Below are 16,091 nucleotides of genomic sequence, written 5' to 3'. Positions count from 1 at the left end.
TTATAATTTATTTAATAATGATAACTTTAAAATAAATGTAACATAAACAATCAAATTAATAAACATTGTTTTTCTACTATAATTGGAGTTCCGTCATACCAAATTAAATAGTTTACTAAATTGATTTTCTAAAAAATTAGTTATGTTTACTATACGAAAATGTTTCTTAATTTGTATTTTATAAATTCATGTATATATATATATATTTTTATAAATAAAAATAATTAAATAAAATATTAAGAATAATAATTTTAAAAATTATTATTTAGTATTTATGTGTTATTTTAAATAATATATATTATAAATTCAAAAGCAAATTTTTTACAAAAATATTTTTTATGGAACCCATCCCGCCAAAAGCCGAAATCCCTAATTGGAAAAATTGTATAGATAAAATCCTGAGTAATTTCCGTGACACTCTACTCTCTCTCTCTCTCTCTCTCTCTCGCTTCGCAGAAAAGGGGGGGGTTTTGCCTCCTCTGTTAGGGTTTACCCCGCACCAGACATCACAGGATTTCGGAGAGAAAACATGCTGAACCCTGAAAATGAAATCCACTCCTTCGTCAAAGGCAGTCAAGTAGAAGTCAGCAGCGACGAGGAGGGTTTCAAGGGAGCATACTTTGAGGCCACCATTTTGGAGTGCCCACCAAAATACAAGAAGAGGAAAAAAGCGTTGGTGATATACAGAACGCTGCTCACCGACGACGGGCGAAGTCCGTTGACCGAGTGCATCGACCTTGTTTATATGAGGCCTCTGCCGCCGGCGGAGGACAGTGCGAGGGAGAATTTCGAGGAAAACGACATTGTTGATGCAAGATACAGGGATGGATGGTGGCTTGGGGTAGTGAGGAAGGTTTTTGATGATTCAAGCTACATGGTTTATTTCGATAACCCGCCTGATGTGATTCATTTTCAGAAGGAAAATTTGCGGACGCACTTGGATTGGGTTAATGGCAAATGGGTTTTACCTGAGAAGCAGGTTTGTGATGTTTATTAATCTGGGTCTTTGGTGGTAGTACCTCATTTGCTCGATTGTGAATTTCGCATTTTTGTTTTTGTGGAATATTTATTTTTTGTTATTTATATTCGAGGGGTTGAATGTGAAATTTAGTAATTTTCAAGACTGCCTGAAACCCTGCTTTGTGGTTTTGATGTTGCTTAGTCTGATATAATAGATGTCATGCCTTTTCATCTGGCATAAAGGTGTCCATGCTTTTGAACAGAAATGATTTGCTTTGACGGGAATTATTTGGGAATTCATCCTGTTTGCTTGCTCTATTTTTTTTAAGGTCCTTCTGGTTCATATTCATGCATCTTTTTTTTTTTTGAAATAAAAAGTATAAAAAGAAATCATGTGTGCCACATTATTGATCCTCTTGCTCTATTTTTTTTAAGGTCCTTCTGGTTCATATTCATGCATCTTTTTTTTTTTTGAAATAAAAAGTATAAAAAGAACTCATGTGTGCCACATTATTGATCCTCTTTTTCTTCTCCTTTTTTTTTTTCCCTCTCTTTTGAAGCATCGTTCCCGTTTCCTGTCTATGCACATGGATGATACTGGGCTTTTTTTTCACTTTGCAGTTAAAAGACTAGTTAACGGGTGTTAAGAATGTGTCGTGGAGTGTATGCAAGTATTTTCCCATGACTATCTAGGTCTTTCTTGGCATATTTTTGGTGGATCTGTTCTAACAGATTCTTAATGCAAGATAATGGACCCTTGTCAATTCACACAATGCTTTTCATTTCCCTTAGTTGAATCTTTTATCTACTCAGCCTTTTTATGACCAATCATTTTCTCTGGCTGTTCCCTTGCTGCAATAGTCATGTTTATTTATACTCTTCTTCAATGGATAGTAAGTTTTTAATAGAAAAAACTAAAGTTTATTATACACGATGCACCTGAGTGTTGCGTGTGCCTCCCATGGATAAAAGCTTTCAAAGAAGACAAACATTCTATAAGGTCAACTATCGTTCAAAACTGAAAGAGCTTAAATGTGATTAAAGGTATGCATCCGTTATCCATACACCTATATAAGGGTGATTCCATCCCCTAGAATGCTTTACTGTTCCTTTCCCTCTTTAAAATCCAATCAATGGAGGGAGGAGTAAGGCCAATTATTCTTTGAATCTGTGACGCCCCTTCATGACTTGATCTCATCAAGGATGGAACTTGTAGGGCATGAGCTACTAGCAGTGCCATCTGAAGCCATAAACAAACCTTGATGTTTGTCAGAGGAGAATGAGAGCTACAAGGGTAAAGGAATGAGATGGCGGCTCAACAGTATCTAGCTCAATGTTTTGCTTATCATCATTAATAACCTAGTTAGTTAGAGTAGAGAAATCATTATGTTTCTTGTTATTCCATCTAACCTATTATTAATTATTTTCTAGAATTTCCTTTATTTTTTTGTTATGGTTGTTATGGGTTGTATGAAGGTGCGAATAGAAAACCACCTTACAAGAAGAAATCTGTATGAAAAAACCTTCTTGAATGAAATTCTATAATTAGTAGTCACCTGTAAAATTCTCTCACTCTCGGACTTGTCTTTCTTTGTTTTCTCTCTCTTCTCTTACTATTCTATCTTCTCCCCATAACCCTCATTTATGTCCAAAACTCTAAATCACAAATTACACTATCAAGAACCAATTGCTTGAACGGGCTTATGCTAAGGCTCCGTACAGCTTGGTATCAAAGTCCTTCAATTTCAAGGATACACAAAATTCGCGAGCGATTATGGCACTGATGCGAGGCAAGGCCATGACGACTGCTTATTGGTGTTGGCGACATTTTGAAGAGTCCATGAAAGGATTTGATCAAAAACTCAAGGAGGTTATGATGAAAATATATGACTTGATGCATTGCAATAGGGATGATTTGCAAGAGATGCATCACCAAAATTAGACGCGCCTCCAATCAAGGTTCGACAATTTGTTTGAATAGCTCCAATAGTTGCAGCACATAAGAGCCAGGTCTGACTAGAGTCAAGAATTTGGGGCTCTTGAACTGATGAGGGGATTGGCGAAACAGTTCCTGCCTTCCTCTAGGTATCGTCTTCTCTCTCTACAGACCCTGGTCAGAAGAAGATTTTGCCCATAACAAGATCACGAGAGGTTGGGTGTGGTAGTGGTGGTCTCGGATTCCCATGGCTTCAGGGTAGTATAGCATTACCCAGGTCCATATACTCTACTCTAAACAAAGCTTTCGAGGTAGCCCTCCTGGAAGAGCAAGCAGTAGAGGCCATAGATAAAAAGGGATAAACCCCGTTCCTAACGCCAATCTTAAAGCAACCAAAAGGCCATCCATGACACTACCGGGGACATCCTTCCACACTAAATGCAACAATACCCACCTTCGAATCTTGTTATTAAGTATTATAAACACTAAAATACTCAAAAGATCACACAACCTAGGAGCTCCTCCCGTCACTTTACTGCTAGTTCTAAGGACCAAAAGTACATTATAAATCCTTGTTTTAAGTTTGGAGAAAGATATTTTCCTGGCCAATAAGGCAAACACATGGCTATATTATATTAGGAGGGAGGGGAAGAAAAAGAGGAAGAGGAAGGAGGGGAGGATACGAAGATCTTGTCCTTACAAGCAATTGAAGAAGTAATTGGAAGACACTTGAGGACTAAAGGAAGATTAGATGGGGAGCAAGCAGTAATATTGTTGGTGGAAGTTTTGTCTTCCTTTGTTGATCTATAGCTGAACGGATGAAGGGCAAAGTAGTTACTAAGAAGCTCTTAGTAGTGGTGGTAGCTAATGGTTGGAAAATGATCGACCAAGGGGGGTGTAACAATGTTAGTTGGACCATGCAAGACCACCAATTATGTTGTAACCTACGAGTAATCAAATTGGGGTGTTATGGCATCATCTTGGAGGTGGATTGGATGAAGCAATATAGTCCCATGAAATTTGATTTCATCAATTCAAAAGTCAACTCTTGAAATTAGTGGTGAGGTAGTTACTTTACAAGGAGTAACATACTTAGGCAGGCCAAGAAAATTATCCTCTCAAGGCTTGAAAATGAGATGGATAAGAAATCATATTTGTATAGTGTTCTGTGTATTAGACGCTAGTTCAACAAGTCTTGAAGGATAGATGACTGCTTGCGATCGGTAGGTCAAGAGAAGGATGGTAGAAATATTGTCACAGTTCAAGGATGTCTTTACCAAGCCTATAGAGTTATCACCTACTTCGCAAGATCATGATTATTAGATCTCACTTAACTCTGAGAGGAGCATTTACCTCTAGATTTGTCGAAAAGGAAACTTGTTTTATTACTATGTCATTCTTGGCCAAATATTTATAGAAAGACCCAATTCCTTTTGAGTTGAGGGTCCAAATCGATTGATCATAATTCTCATTCAAAGATGCAAAAGACAGTAAGCTCAAGAGAGTTTCATACATTTAATTCCCAATTGCTAAGAGTTCTTAATACCTCCATGTGCCTCTCCCTTCCTTCCCCAAAGTCTCTATACGATTCATTGATTGAGATATCCTTATATCGTGCAATACTAAAGATCTGTGGAAATCTATCTCTAAGTGCTCTCTTCAAGCCAAGGTCTATTGAGAAGCTAGTTTTCTCTTCCTTCCCAATCCTCTACTTAATATATTTCTTAAATTTATTCCTTCTCATACTTATGTTTTTCTTTTTCTTTTTCTTTTTTTGGATATAATATTTACTTTTTTCCATATCTCCTTTCCATGCAGTCTTGTCCGAACTCTAGAATATAATTCTTTATCTATTGTACCGAATTTCTCCTTCATAACCCTCCGCCAAAGATTGCCATTTTCTTTCATGAACTGCCATATCCACTTACCCTAAAACACCTGGGTCATTTCTACTACAAGCCTCAAACTTAAACGGCCTGATTGAATGGTCTTTTGGTCACTTCCTATGCCACTAAGTGAGACTTCCTTTTCTCCTCAAAATCGTCCGTAAGAATCTACACTAAATTATTTTCAACTTTTTAGCAACACTCATGGGTATCGTTAGCAGGGATATATAATAAACAGGAAGGTTTGACGTGTTTTTAATGAGAGTTAGAAGCCTATATTTGGATAACCAATTTCTTTCCCATCCCGCCAATCTCCTTTTGAAACCTTGTTACAACAGGATCCCACGTCCTCACATCTTTGTGTTTTGCTTCCAAAAGCGTGCCTAGATATTTGATTGATAATTTTACCATTTTATGCCCATGACTTTCTCCAAAGTAGTAGCATTGCTCTTCTCGTCCAGTCTCACCAATTATGACTTCTTAAGGTTGATATTAAGACTAGAAACTCGCTTGAAAGCACAACAGGACATATCTAACGTTAAGTAGTGCACTTTCGTATGGTTCTGCAAACATCAAGTATCCTCAACAAAAAATAAGTGTTTTTTTTTAAAAAAGAAAAAGCAACAAAAAATAAGTGGGTTATCTCATTAATTAACACTCCTTCTCCCACCTTGAGACCTATGATCCCAGCCATTGCCCTCTCTTTCATCAACAATTTATTCAAAACTTCCATAGTAATAATCAATAGTAAGGGAGATAGCAGGTCTCCTTGTTTAAGAACTCCGAATGCTTTAAAAAAAGATGGACTACCATTCATTATGACAACAGGAGATGTGGTGATGCAGGAGTTAATTCTTTTTCGCCATTTCTTTCTGAAGCTCATTGTCGCTAGCATATAATCAATAAATCCCCTGTCAACATAATCATAATTTTTCTCAAGTTTACATAGGACCCCATCCCTTCCTAGAAAAAGTAGATCATCCATAATTTGTTGTCCTTCCACAGAAACATGTTGACATTTCCCTATTACTTTGCTCATCACCTTTTTGCCATACATCTAGTTAACACCTTTACTATGAATTTCAGAATCATCACTGACAATTGGTTCTATTACTTCAGGTTCACTATTTTAGAACATAACATCGAATATTTTGATGATCTCGGATTTATAGTCGATTGTTTAATCGATTTGTAAAATTTTTGTAAATGGGCAGTGTCCTCTTGACACCTTTATTTCAATACAAGTTCATACTTTTATTTAAAAAAAACACCTTTACTATGAGCTTATATACGCTCCTCACAAAACGGATAAGTCAGAAATCTTTAATGTTAATCGTTCCTTCCACTTTAGGAATTAATACTAAGAAGAGGTATTTAAGGATTTCATGAAAGTCCCTGCATCATGCAGTTCTTTGAAAAGCTTTAAGATATTCTCTTTCATAACATGGTAGAATTTATGCACAAAACCCATATTGAAACAATTGGGTCCATGAGTTTTATCCTTACTACAATGCTGACTCATAGATCTCCTCTTTGGTGAATTCCCTCTCTACCGAAGCATGACTCATCTCATCAAGGGAGGTAAAGTTAAGACCATCCAGTTTAGGCCTCCAATTAGACTCCTCATGGTACAAGTTGTAGAAAAAGTCTCAAAACCCTTGCCTCAAACTCTCACTTAAACTTAGACTTCTCTTCTATTCCATTAATTTCCGATGAAACCTTGCTATAACAGGGTCCTAGATCCTTATATTTTTATAATTGGCCCGAGAGGCAAGCCAAGATATTTGATCAACAACTCCTTCCTTTTGCAACTAAAGACATCTGTCAATCTAGTAACCTCATCCCCACCATCCAATTTCACTAATTTAACATTGAGACCGAAGACCGCTTGAAAGCACAATAAGACACATTTAAGATTGAGTAGCACCCTTTCATCCAGTTTGCAAAATACTAAGGTGTCATTAGTAAAAAATGAGGAATAATTTCCTCCACATATTCACCCACTCCCTTTAAGTCCTCTGAACAAATCCATCTCCCTAGCCCTTTCCAACAATTGAACTTGCATATCTACAATAAAAAGTAGTGAAGATAATGGATCCCCTTGTCTAACACCTGGAGACCTTGAAAAACGAAGATGGGCCCCCCATTCACCATGTTTGCCAAAGAAGTAGTAGTAATACACGAACTAATTCACTTGCACCATCTATCTCCGAAGCCCATTCTCTTTAACATGTATTTGATAAATCCCAATGGACGAGATCATGCACTTTTTCCATGTTAAGTTTGCAGAGGACCCCTAGTCTATTTTGAAATAGCAATTCATTCGCTACCTTGTTAGCCATTAAAGCTACATCTATAATTTGCCTTCCATAAGAGCATATTGACATTCGCCTACCACTCTATCCATCAACTTGGTCATTTTTCTGGCTAACGTTTTTGTTACAAAACTTGTAGACGCTGCTGACAAGGTTAATAGGTTTGGAATCCTTGATGTTAACCATTCCTTCCACCTTAGTAATCAGAACCAAAAAAGATGAATTTGAAGATTTAACAAAAGATCCCGCATCATGCAATTCTTTGAACACTTCTAAAATGTCCTCTTTCATAACATGCCAAAATTTTTGTATAAAGCCCATGTTAAAACCATTAGGTTAGGGGGCTTTATCTTTATTACATTACATAAGTCACTCAAATATTTCCTCTTTAGTAAATTCTCTCTTGAACGGGACATGACTAATTTCATCCAAGGTTTTGAAATTAATACCATCCAACTTTTTGTCTCCAACTAAACTCCTCCTTGTACAACTTAATAGAAAAGCTCCTTGAGACATTGTCTCAATCTCTCATTGCCTTGCATGATCCAACCTTCAATATCCATCTCCTCCACATATTTGATCCTCCTATGGTGATTTGCCATACTGTGGAAGTACTTAGTATTTTAACCCTCTGCTTGATCCACCTGGCTCTTAATTTTTGTCTCCAGGAAATCTCCTCCATTTGTAATCTATTCGCCAATTCAACCTTTAATGATTCCCTACGGGCCAAATTTTCAATTGATAAAACATTTTCGCCCTCCTTTCCATCAATTGCCTTGTCGTCTTCTAATAAAGACTGCGTGTATATATCTTCTCTCTCCTCCTCCTTGCACCACAATTTTGATTTCTCTTTGCACTGTCTTCAACCTGTGAACAACTCTAAAGTTGACACTACCATTCACTGTATATCTTCTCCACCAATCACCAATTTTATCACAGAAACCATTATCCTTCACTATTTGTACTCAAATCTGAATGAGCATGGACCCTACTTGATCCCCTCAGCTTCAAGACAGATGGGGAAATGTTCTGATATTGTACGCTGCAGAAGCTTCTGGCACATACCCATTGCTTGAAGTTGGTTGGAAACCGGCACCAAGAACCTGTCAATTTGTAAACATGCCGGGTTGAGTCTCTGGTTAAACCAAGTCCATTTATCCTCCATGATAGGTAAGTCCATTAAATTAAGTCTATCAAGAATTTTCTTGAATTCATCAGTGCACACCCTCAAAAAGTGTTTTTCAGACCTTTCAAATGTACTCAAGACCATACTAAAGTCTCATCCCACAAGCCACAGAAGATCCTATTTTTGTTTACAGTTGTTGAGATCTTTCCTAAGTGGGCTTGTCTCCCATCATTCCTCTCTGCTATAGGTCCCATTGAACACCCATTTTCTTCCACTTCTACAGTCTGCAAACAGACATGATAAAGAATGCTCCCCTAGCATTACCTCCTTTCATTTGCGATATCCATCCTTACACCGAACTATAACCCCTCCAGATGGTCCTCTAGCTGGTAAGGCTTTCCACCGTACCTCTTTTGTCTTCCATAAGCTCCAAAATCCAGTTGGATATGGAAATTATTTTCATTTCCTGCAAATAAATCACGTATGGACATGGAATCAAGTGCAGTTTCTCTTATTATTGTTGTTATTTCCATTTAATATCTTCGTTCTTGTACTTTATTAGTTTTGTGTATTTTCGTTTATGCTGCCTTCCATATTGTAGGTAAAAACAAATTTACATTCTTGCTAATTGAATATCGTTCTATGTGATCTGATTTGTTCATTCTATTTTATAAAGCAACCAAGAAGATCAATTTTAAGCTCAGGGACAGATGTGGAGGTGAAACTCGAATTAGAAAGACTGTGTGATGTTTGGTTTCCCGCACTCATAATTAAAGAGAACGAGGATGCTACTTACTTGGTGAAGTATCAGAACTCAAGGAATGGCGAAGGAGTTGAGGCTAAAATTACTGTAGATTCTCTTCATGTCAGACCAACCCCTCCTCACTATGTTGATAGAAATTATGAGCTGCTGGAAAGTGTGGATACAGTCTGTGGTTTTGGATGGCGAGCTGGGGTAATCACCAAAGTTCTCTCTGATAAGAGGTATACTGTGTTTTTCAAGCATGGAAGTGAGGATAGGGAATTTAGTCACTCAGATTTAAGGCCTCATTTGGAATGGACTGATGGCAAGTGGGTTAGCAATTCCAAGGTACTGTCTTTTCTTTTGTTGTTATCCTATTTTTCCCTGTTCATTACCATTTCTTGTGTACTCTAGTTGTGGTTGGTTTTCTTTCTTGGCCCTTTTACAAGAAGGATAATACTTGCCTGGAGTAAGCGAGTAGAATTTGGCAATCTTTTCTTTTTCATTGGGCATGTGGCGCATGATTCTATTTGTTAAGTTCTCAATGCAGTTTAGAAGGGCAACGAACCTGTAACCTTGTAGGGCTGGGTTCAACTCTGGTCAAGCGTTTTCATTTTGGCTGAAGATGCTGCTTTATGGAACATCAGCCAGATTTAATTTGCAATTAGCATAGTGATTTGTGGCATAGTCTATTGTCATGATTTGTTTCGTACAACTTAAATTAGGAGCGGAGCAATTAAATCTTTTAGTGGCTTGTTCAAGCACATGCTTAAATACATTGATCTCCCAATGTAGTCCTCATTTGTGCAGAGATCTTGTCATTAAGGTTTTCTTGATATTTTTCACTTTTCATTGGTGACCAAATAAATAAGTTTACAAGTAATGGCTGTTAGTAATGAGATTGCTATAAAGTGAAATATTTCTCATGTACCCTGTTTTTTCTGTGGGTTTGAACTATACCCTGGGAAATTTGTTTCAGGAAGTCCTGATAGCTCCAAGTGATCAAAAGCAAATGGGGTATCTCAATGATCGTTTGAATAATGCATACAATCCTATACAACTTGGAAGTCCATGTGGTGCAGAGGATAACACTGTAGAGAAGACTCCTTGCTCCTCAACCATAAGAAATAAGTTGATGGGTAAGTGGATGGAGCTGTCTAGTCCTTGCCATGGAAATGAGGCGTTGCCATCACAGAAGAAGACGATGAAGCTGACAGCTTATGATGAAAATGGTCACAATTCATGCTCTCCCAATCAGTTAAACGAAGGATATGTTGCGGAGGCTCCATTATCTGTAACGACGACTAAGTCAATGAACACTCCAAAGAGAACATCTAGCAAACAAGTACTTCGTGGTTTTGCCACCATAAGGACAGCGAATCCAGGAGTTAGAAGCTCAAGAAAATCCATGATCACTAATCAACCATCTGCTAAGAGTGAAAGCTCATATGTGGTTATGACAGTTGTGAGTTAGATTTCTCTATTCAATCCTTTGGTAACTTATTTCTTTGTACATGTTTGATGGGCATAATTCCCATTGTCTTCTATACCCCCAGCTTTTTATAGCTTCACATATTAATCAAGAGAAACACATTTTGTTCTTATGATAGGTCAATCACTTGAGAAGTGACTGTATTTGTTATAGTTCAATCACTTAAGAAGTGACTGAATTTGTCACCTTCTCCTGAAAGGCATAGCTTCAAATGTCTGATTGACGAATCCCCTGGATCTTCCTTTAGGTCAGGGTGCATGTTATGTTGGTATTTTTCAGATAATCATGACATTTAAAAGCACTCATGCCAATTTGTTTGTCATGGGAGCTGATACAACCTAGTGTATGGTTTCAAGAGTTAGCAACCTTTGTTTGAGCTGGGATACTCAATGAACATCATTTGATTTGTTACAATCACAACTAATACATGCTTTATCTATCAACGTGACCATTCTAATTTGGTAATGATGATAGATCATTGAAACTTTATTTTATTTCTCCGAGGAGTCAATTTACCTTATTATTATGCTTTTTCTATAGAATTCTTGACTTCAGAATTCTTCATTCATGCAGAAGGCAAAGCGACAAAAAGCTGGAGGATTAGGCTGTCGAACAGTAAATATTGCCGGGAGAGGAAGTCTCTCACAATCATTAATCAACTCACCAGATCCAGCGATAGGTATAAATAGTTATCAATATGAAATGCATTCATCAGAACTTTGTCTAAACCACATTTTTGCATCATTATTTCAGGCAAGGAGGGCAGAGCTGGAATTGAAGCTGCCGACAAAATTAGTGGAGAGTTTAAAGTGGAAGCTGATATACCTGTCATTATAGGTCTAAAAGCCACTGATTGTCTACTGGCTGGAAAGCCTAGTGAAATCCCTTCTAAGGATTTGCCAAGGTTAACTGACCAAGACTTACACAGTGCAGTGGGGGAAAAGAGCATGGTAATTTCTTGGCTTGTTAATATCATTATGATAACATCAACCAAATCTAAGCAGATTTCAGCTAATCAACTCCATAAAAGCTTTCATGGTATTTGTCCTTGCTGAGTAATTGTAATTTCTGATTTGATAATTTAAACTATTTTAGTAGGGAAATGCTGTTAGCTTATGTTTAGTCTTGGGGGGATTTGGTAATATTGGTGTAAGAATAATTACCTTGTTGAGTAAGCACTTATCCCTTTTTTTTTACGGCTGTGGGTTGAGAACATGGCATATGTTTCCTATTAAAAAAAGATTAGTGTATTGACTATCTTCATTCTTTCTTTATCCTTCGTGTACTGCATATGCTTGGGGTTTATTGAACAGTACCAGAATATTGCTTAAAAAAAATTAAAAATTGAAGAACATTATAAAATGATGGTAGTGCTTTTTTTGGGTAAAAACTACAATCAATAATGGTGTTTATTTGGCATCTAAATGATATTTATCCCATCTGTTGTCGCAATACAATAATTAAATAATAGTATTTGACAACATTTCTTTTTTCGGAATAGTGTTTGACACTATTTCTTGATTACAATTAAGTACTGGAAGATATTCAGATTGTCAGGAGAACTTCCTAGTTATGCTTCTAGCCTAGCTAGCCTCTATCTAGAGTTTTACACATGGTATCAAGAGGCTTCTCCATGAGTTTTTGGTTCCCTATCTCTCTGGTAATAACATTGGTGTTTGCTCCAATTTCATTTAGGAAATTAAGGAAGAGAAACCTGGAGGAAGCAGTCAAAGAAGAAAGAGGGGAAGGCCACGGAAATTAGTAATTGCAAGGCCAGATGCTCCGGAATATGGTATGTACAAGTCTGAGCTAGATCCATCAGCTAGATATATAGTTTTGGAGACCAAAACCTACATTATGCTTTGTAGGTAAGGAATACAAAGGGCCTGGAAGCGCAGCTGCTGAAATTGTTGTAAAAGATCGTATAACTAATGAAGTTGAATTGCCCAGAGCGACAGGGGTGGAGCCTGCAGGTAACATAGGATTGCAACTTCCTGAAATTTGTTTACAGTTTTCTCACGTGGAAGATCAAAATCTTGCAATTGTTTGATAAGCTTTTGATTTATCTTGCAAGACCCAGGCACATATAACATCATTAGGATGCCTCTTTAAAAAAGAACTTCCAAATGAAACAACTTTGAGAGTAGTAAGCAAGACCTTGAAAAAACCATCAAGAAAACAAAAGCATAAATTACTCAACTACCAGAGGACAGAATTCTAACCATTGACAGATTGAAATCCAAGGGCTGGGTCTTTGTTAATGGCTGCTACTGTTGTCTTTTGGCGGAGGAAACGTGCAACCATCTGTTATTGTGGTGTCCAACAACCTATAGTTTATGGTGTATGATTTACAGACTTCTTGGGATTGATTGGGTGATTGTGGGTTCGGTTAGGGAGGAAGTTTGGGCTTGGGAGGGTCTATATGTAAAAAGAAACTTTGTTAACATTATCCCATTAATTGTTTTCTGGGTCATTTGGGAAAAAAAAATAGGAGAGTTTTTAATAGTGTTCAGAGTAGCTTAAATAGATTAAAAGATAAGTGGTTACATACTTTTGGATAAGTATTATTAGGCCATGACATTAATAGTAATAGGCATTTTGAGATTTTCATTGACATGCTAACTTCGCTGTAAATATTTTTGTACATGGGCGGTACCCCCAGTTTTTGGTACCATATTGTTACATACATTGTACTTTTTATCTCAAAAAGAAAAAATTACTCAACTACCAGAGGAAGGTAATAGCAATTCTTGCTATAAATGAATATCTACAGAATTTCAATACTACAGCAAGAAGGATGATATAGGACAATGAAAGCTTAAAGACTAAACTTAGAAAAATTTTATTAAGGAATAAGGAGATCTTGGATCTTAATAATCAAAGCAATATGTCAATAATAATCATGAATAGCCTACCTAATAATAAAGTTAGGTACCTTATTTATAAGCACAAAATACATTAATAATAATAAATCTAGAAAACCTAGTAAACAGAAAAATAAATTAAATAGAAAAAACAGAGGAATAGGATAATAATTTTTTTTAATTTTCCTTTATTGTAAAACTCCCCAAAATTTAGACAAATTAAATCATTCTACTCCTTTTAGTTAACTTCCCAAAATGTTTATGTACTTTGATTAGTTTTGTTTCATAGCTCATATTATTGAAATATGCTCATTTTAGGTGCTTCTTATTCTACATCATTCTTCCCACTTGGTGAAAACTCGACTTTCAGTTTTGAAATTGTGAAGGAGTAAGAATATCAAAGTTGGAACTTGTGTTCTTAACAATTGATGCTTGCTGAACTTGAAATTGTATTGAGAATGTTTCTGAAATCCAGAATTCTGAAGACGTATTGAGAATGTTTCTGAAATCCAGAATTCTGAAGACATAGTGAATCAATTAGGAATGGGAAAATCCATAAAAGAAAGGACAACCAAACTTTTCACGTTACTACTAAAAGCCAAAGAAATATCATCATTTTCAGGTGGAACCTTTTTATTGATAATATCATCATCTTCAACCTCAACAACATCATTGTTTGCAACTAAATCGAAAGATGTATCACTACTTGACTTAGTTTGTGTAATAGAAATTGCAACATCTTTCACAATCTCCTTTGATTATGTTATTTTAACTTGCTATGATTAGTTGGATGATTGATGGTGATTTCTTTGGTTACCTTATTTATTAATTTGCTCTCACAAGTTAGATCATCAATGATAGTGAGATCACCAAGATCTATAGAAAGAGATTAGTCGTGACATTTAGTGGTCACGATATTGTTATCATCAATGATAGTGATATTAGGTTGCTCCATAGAAAGAGATAAGGTGTAACATATAGTGGTTACTACATTCCTATAATCTTACAGGGTAATTCCTGAAGAGTTTATCAACTACATTAAAGATGGTTTAAACTTAGTAGAACAACTTTTAAGAACTCTCGTTATTATCCCATGAGCAATTGGTGAAATTGTTCCTTATCTATTTTTTGAACACCGTGTAGGAGTGGAAATAGCGATGCCATTGAGATACTATCACTTTCTTGTAAAAACATGAGCATGATCTTTTCCACTTATGGGAGAACCTTTCTTTCCATTGCGATTGGATATACTTGAGGAAGCGCTTGAACATTTCTATGATTAGTTCTTCACAATCAAGGTTCAACATCAACAGATATATCTTAGTTCTTGTAAGTGTTTCAGAAATTAAGATCTCACTAATGTGTGAGATCTCACTAATATGTGATTGCCTTTTCAAGTCACTTAATAATTTAAATGTAGAAACAATTAGTTTAAAACTCTTTTCATTTGTGTATCTTGATTAGGAATATTTGGTGCAATTAGTCTAGTTAACTCACATATGCAGTAAGCAACTTCAAGTTTGTAGTTATATTAGAGTGCTTAAGAAGTTGATTACCCACTAATGCCTTTAACAATGGAAAAGGGCATCTCGTGTTGACTTAGATGGTTCTTGATATACCTTTAAGAGACAATACTTAATTTGATCCAAAAGTTGAAGAAGCTCATTAGTTGAATGACAAGGGTTAGTGAGCATATAACCAATGTCCATGGCCATCTTTCAAGCCTTTTTTTGCATGATGCCATAAAGCTACTACCATTGTATTCATTTTCTTTTCCATCAATTTGATTTAGAGATATAACATTCATTTTAAAATTAAATAACTTTTGTTGAATGCATAAGCAAATACTTGGTTTACTTGTTCGACTTATCTACTAGCCAAAAAGAAGTGAGAATATAAATTCGATTGAACTAACCTCAAGAAGCGAAAGATCATGTCCAAAAATGTAGAGAACTAGCCTAAAAATGTTGACAACTGGTTTGGAGGTAGTTGAACCAGATGAGTCGACTGGATATGGTCAAACTAGTTTGAACCGGTCAATAGGGCTCAAAATACTGAAATCCACGCACAAAGGTTAGTGCTAGTCTCAGGTCTCGGCTCGAGTTACTAGTTGCAGCTAGGAAGGACTAGATCTCATGATTGCAATAACAATTCAAGGAGTTTATGGCGAGTGAGGAGGATTTTGGCCACTTTAGAGGCTGAAATGTAGTGGTGGGGCAGGTTGACAGCCTTTGAAGTAAATGGAAAGGGCAGTGTTGGCCACCTCTGGCCAAAAATTGCATTGGCCAACCACTGATATCTTCTCTCTCTATTGTTGTTGGTGACTATTTTAGTATTTTAGGGTTTGTTTTTTTCCTGGGAGGCAGTAAGGTTGTATTTTGTATAGTTGAAATGAGTAAATTACAACACCGGAATGAATCGAATTTTAATTTTGATACCAAAAGATGTAGGATAAAGAGAGTTTAAAGATAAAGTTTAGAAAAATTTTATCAAAAAACAAAGTAGGAGTCTTGGATCTCAATAATCAAAACAATATCTCAATATTTGAAAAGAGGTTATGATGGTAGCCTTAAACTCCCTATGAGGTCTCATGGCACTAGCATTTGGAAAGGAATTATGTCTATTCGCAATGCTTTCATTTCTAACACCATTTGGGAGGTTGGAAAAGGGGACAAAATCAATTTCTAACAAGACTGCTGGATGGAATGAGAATATATGAGAATGGTCAGGGTTTTCGCACATCAATTTCGTTAGCAAAGGTTGAGGTAGA

General features: G+C 36.3%; 1 protein-coding gene across 1 annotated transcript in view; it reads left to right on the top strand.

Annotated features, from left to right (window-relative positions):
- The first annotated feature begins 401 nt into the window (after positions 1-401).
- DUF6 (agenet domain protein) overlaps positions 402-16,091 on the top strand; it is a 29,149-nt gene continuing 13,459 nt past the window's right edge. The window contains exons 1-7 of the mRNA XM_088220371.1: positions 402-979; positions 8,900-9,313; positions 9,945-10,430; positions 11,031-11,136; positions 11,211-11,407; positions 12,153-12,249; positions 12,326-12,430. Coding sequence (XP_088076497.1) covers positions 530-979; positions 8,900-9,313; positions 9,945-10,430; positions 11,031-11,136; positions 11,211-11,407; positions 12,153-12,249; positions 12,326-12,430 — 1,855 coding nt within the window. The 5' untranslated portion in view covers positions 402-529. The remainder of the gene's footprint in view (positions 980-8,899; positions 9,314-9,944; positions 10,431-11,030; positions 11,137-11,210; positions 11,408-12,152; positions 12,250-12,325; positions 12,431-16,091) is intronic.

Source organism: Carica papaya, chromosome 5 (assembly GCF_054855325.1).
Source record: "Carica papaya isolate Zhongbai chromosome 5, ASM5485532v1, whole genome shotgun sequence".
Classification (NCBI taxonomy): domain Eukaryota; kingdom Viridiplantae; phylum Streptophyta; class Magnoliopsida; order Brassicales; family Caricaceae; genus Carica; species Carica papaya.
The sequence above is the reverse complement of the archived record's forward strand: the minus strand, read 5'-3'. Positions and strand labels throughout refer to the sequence as shown.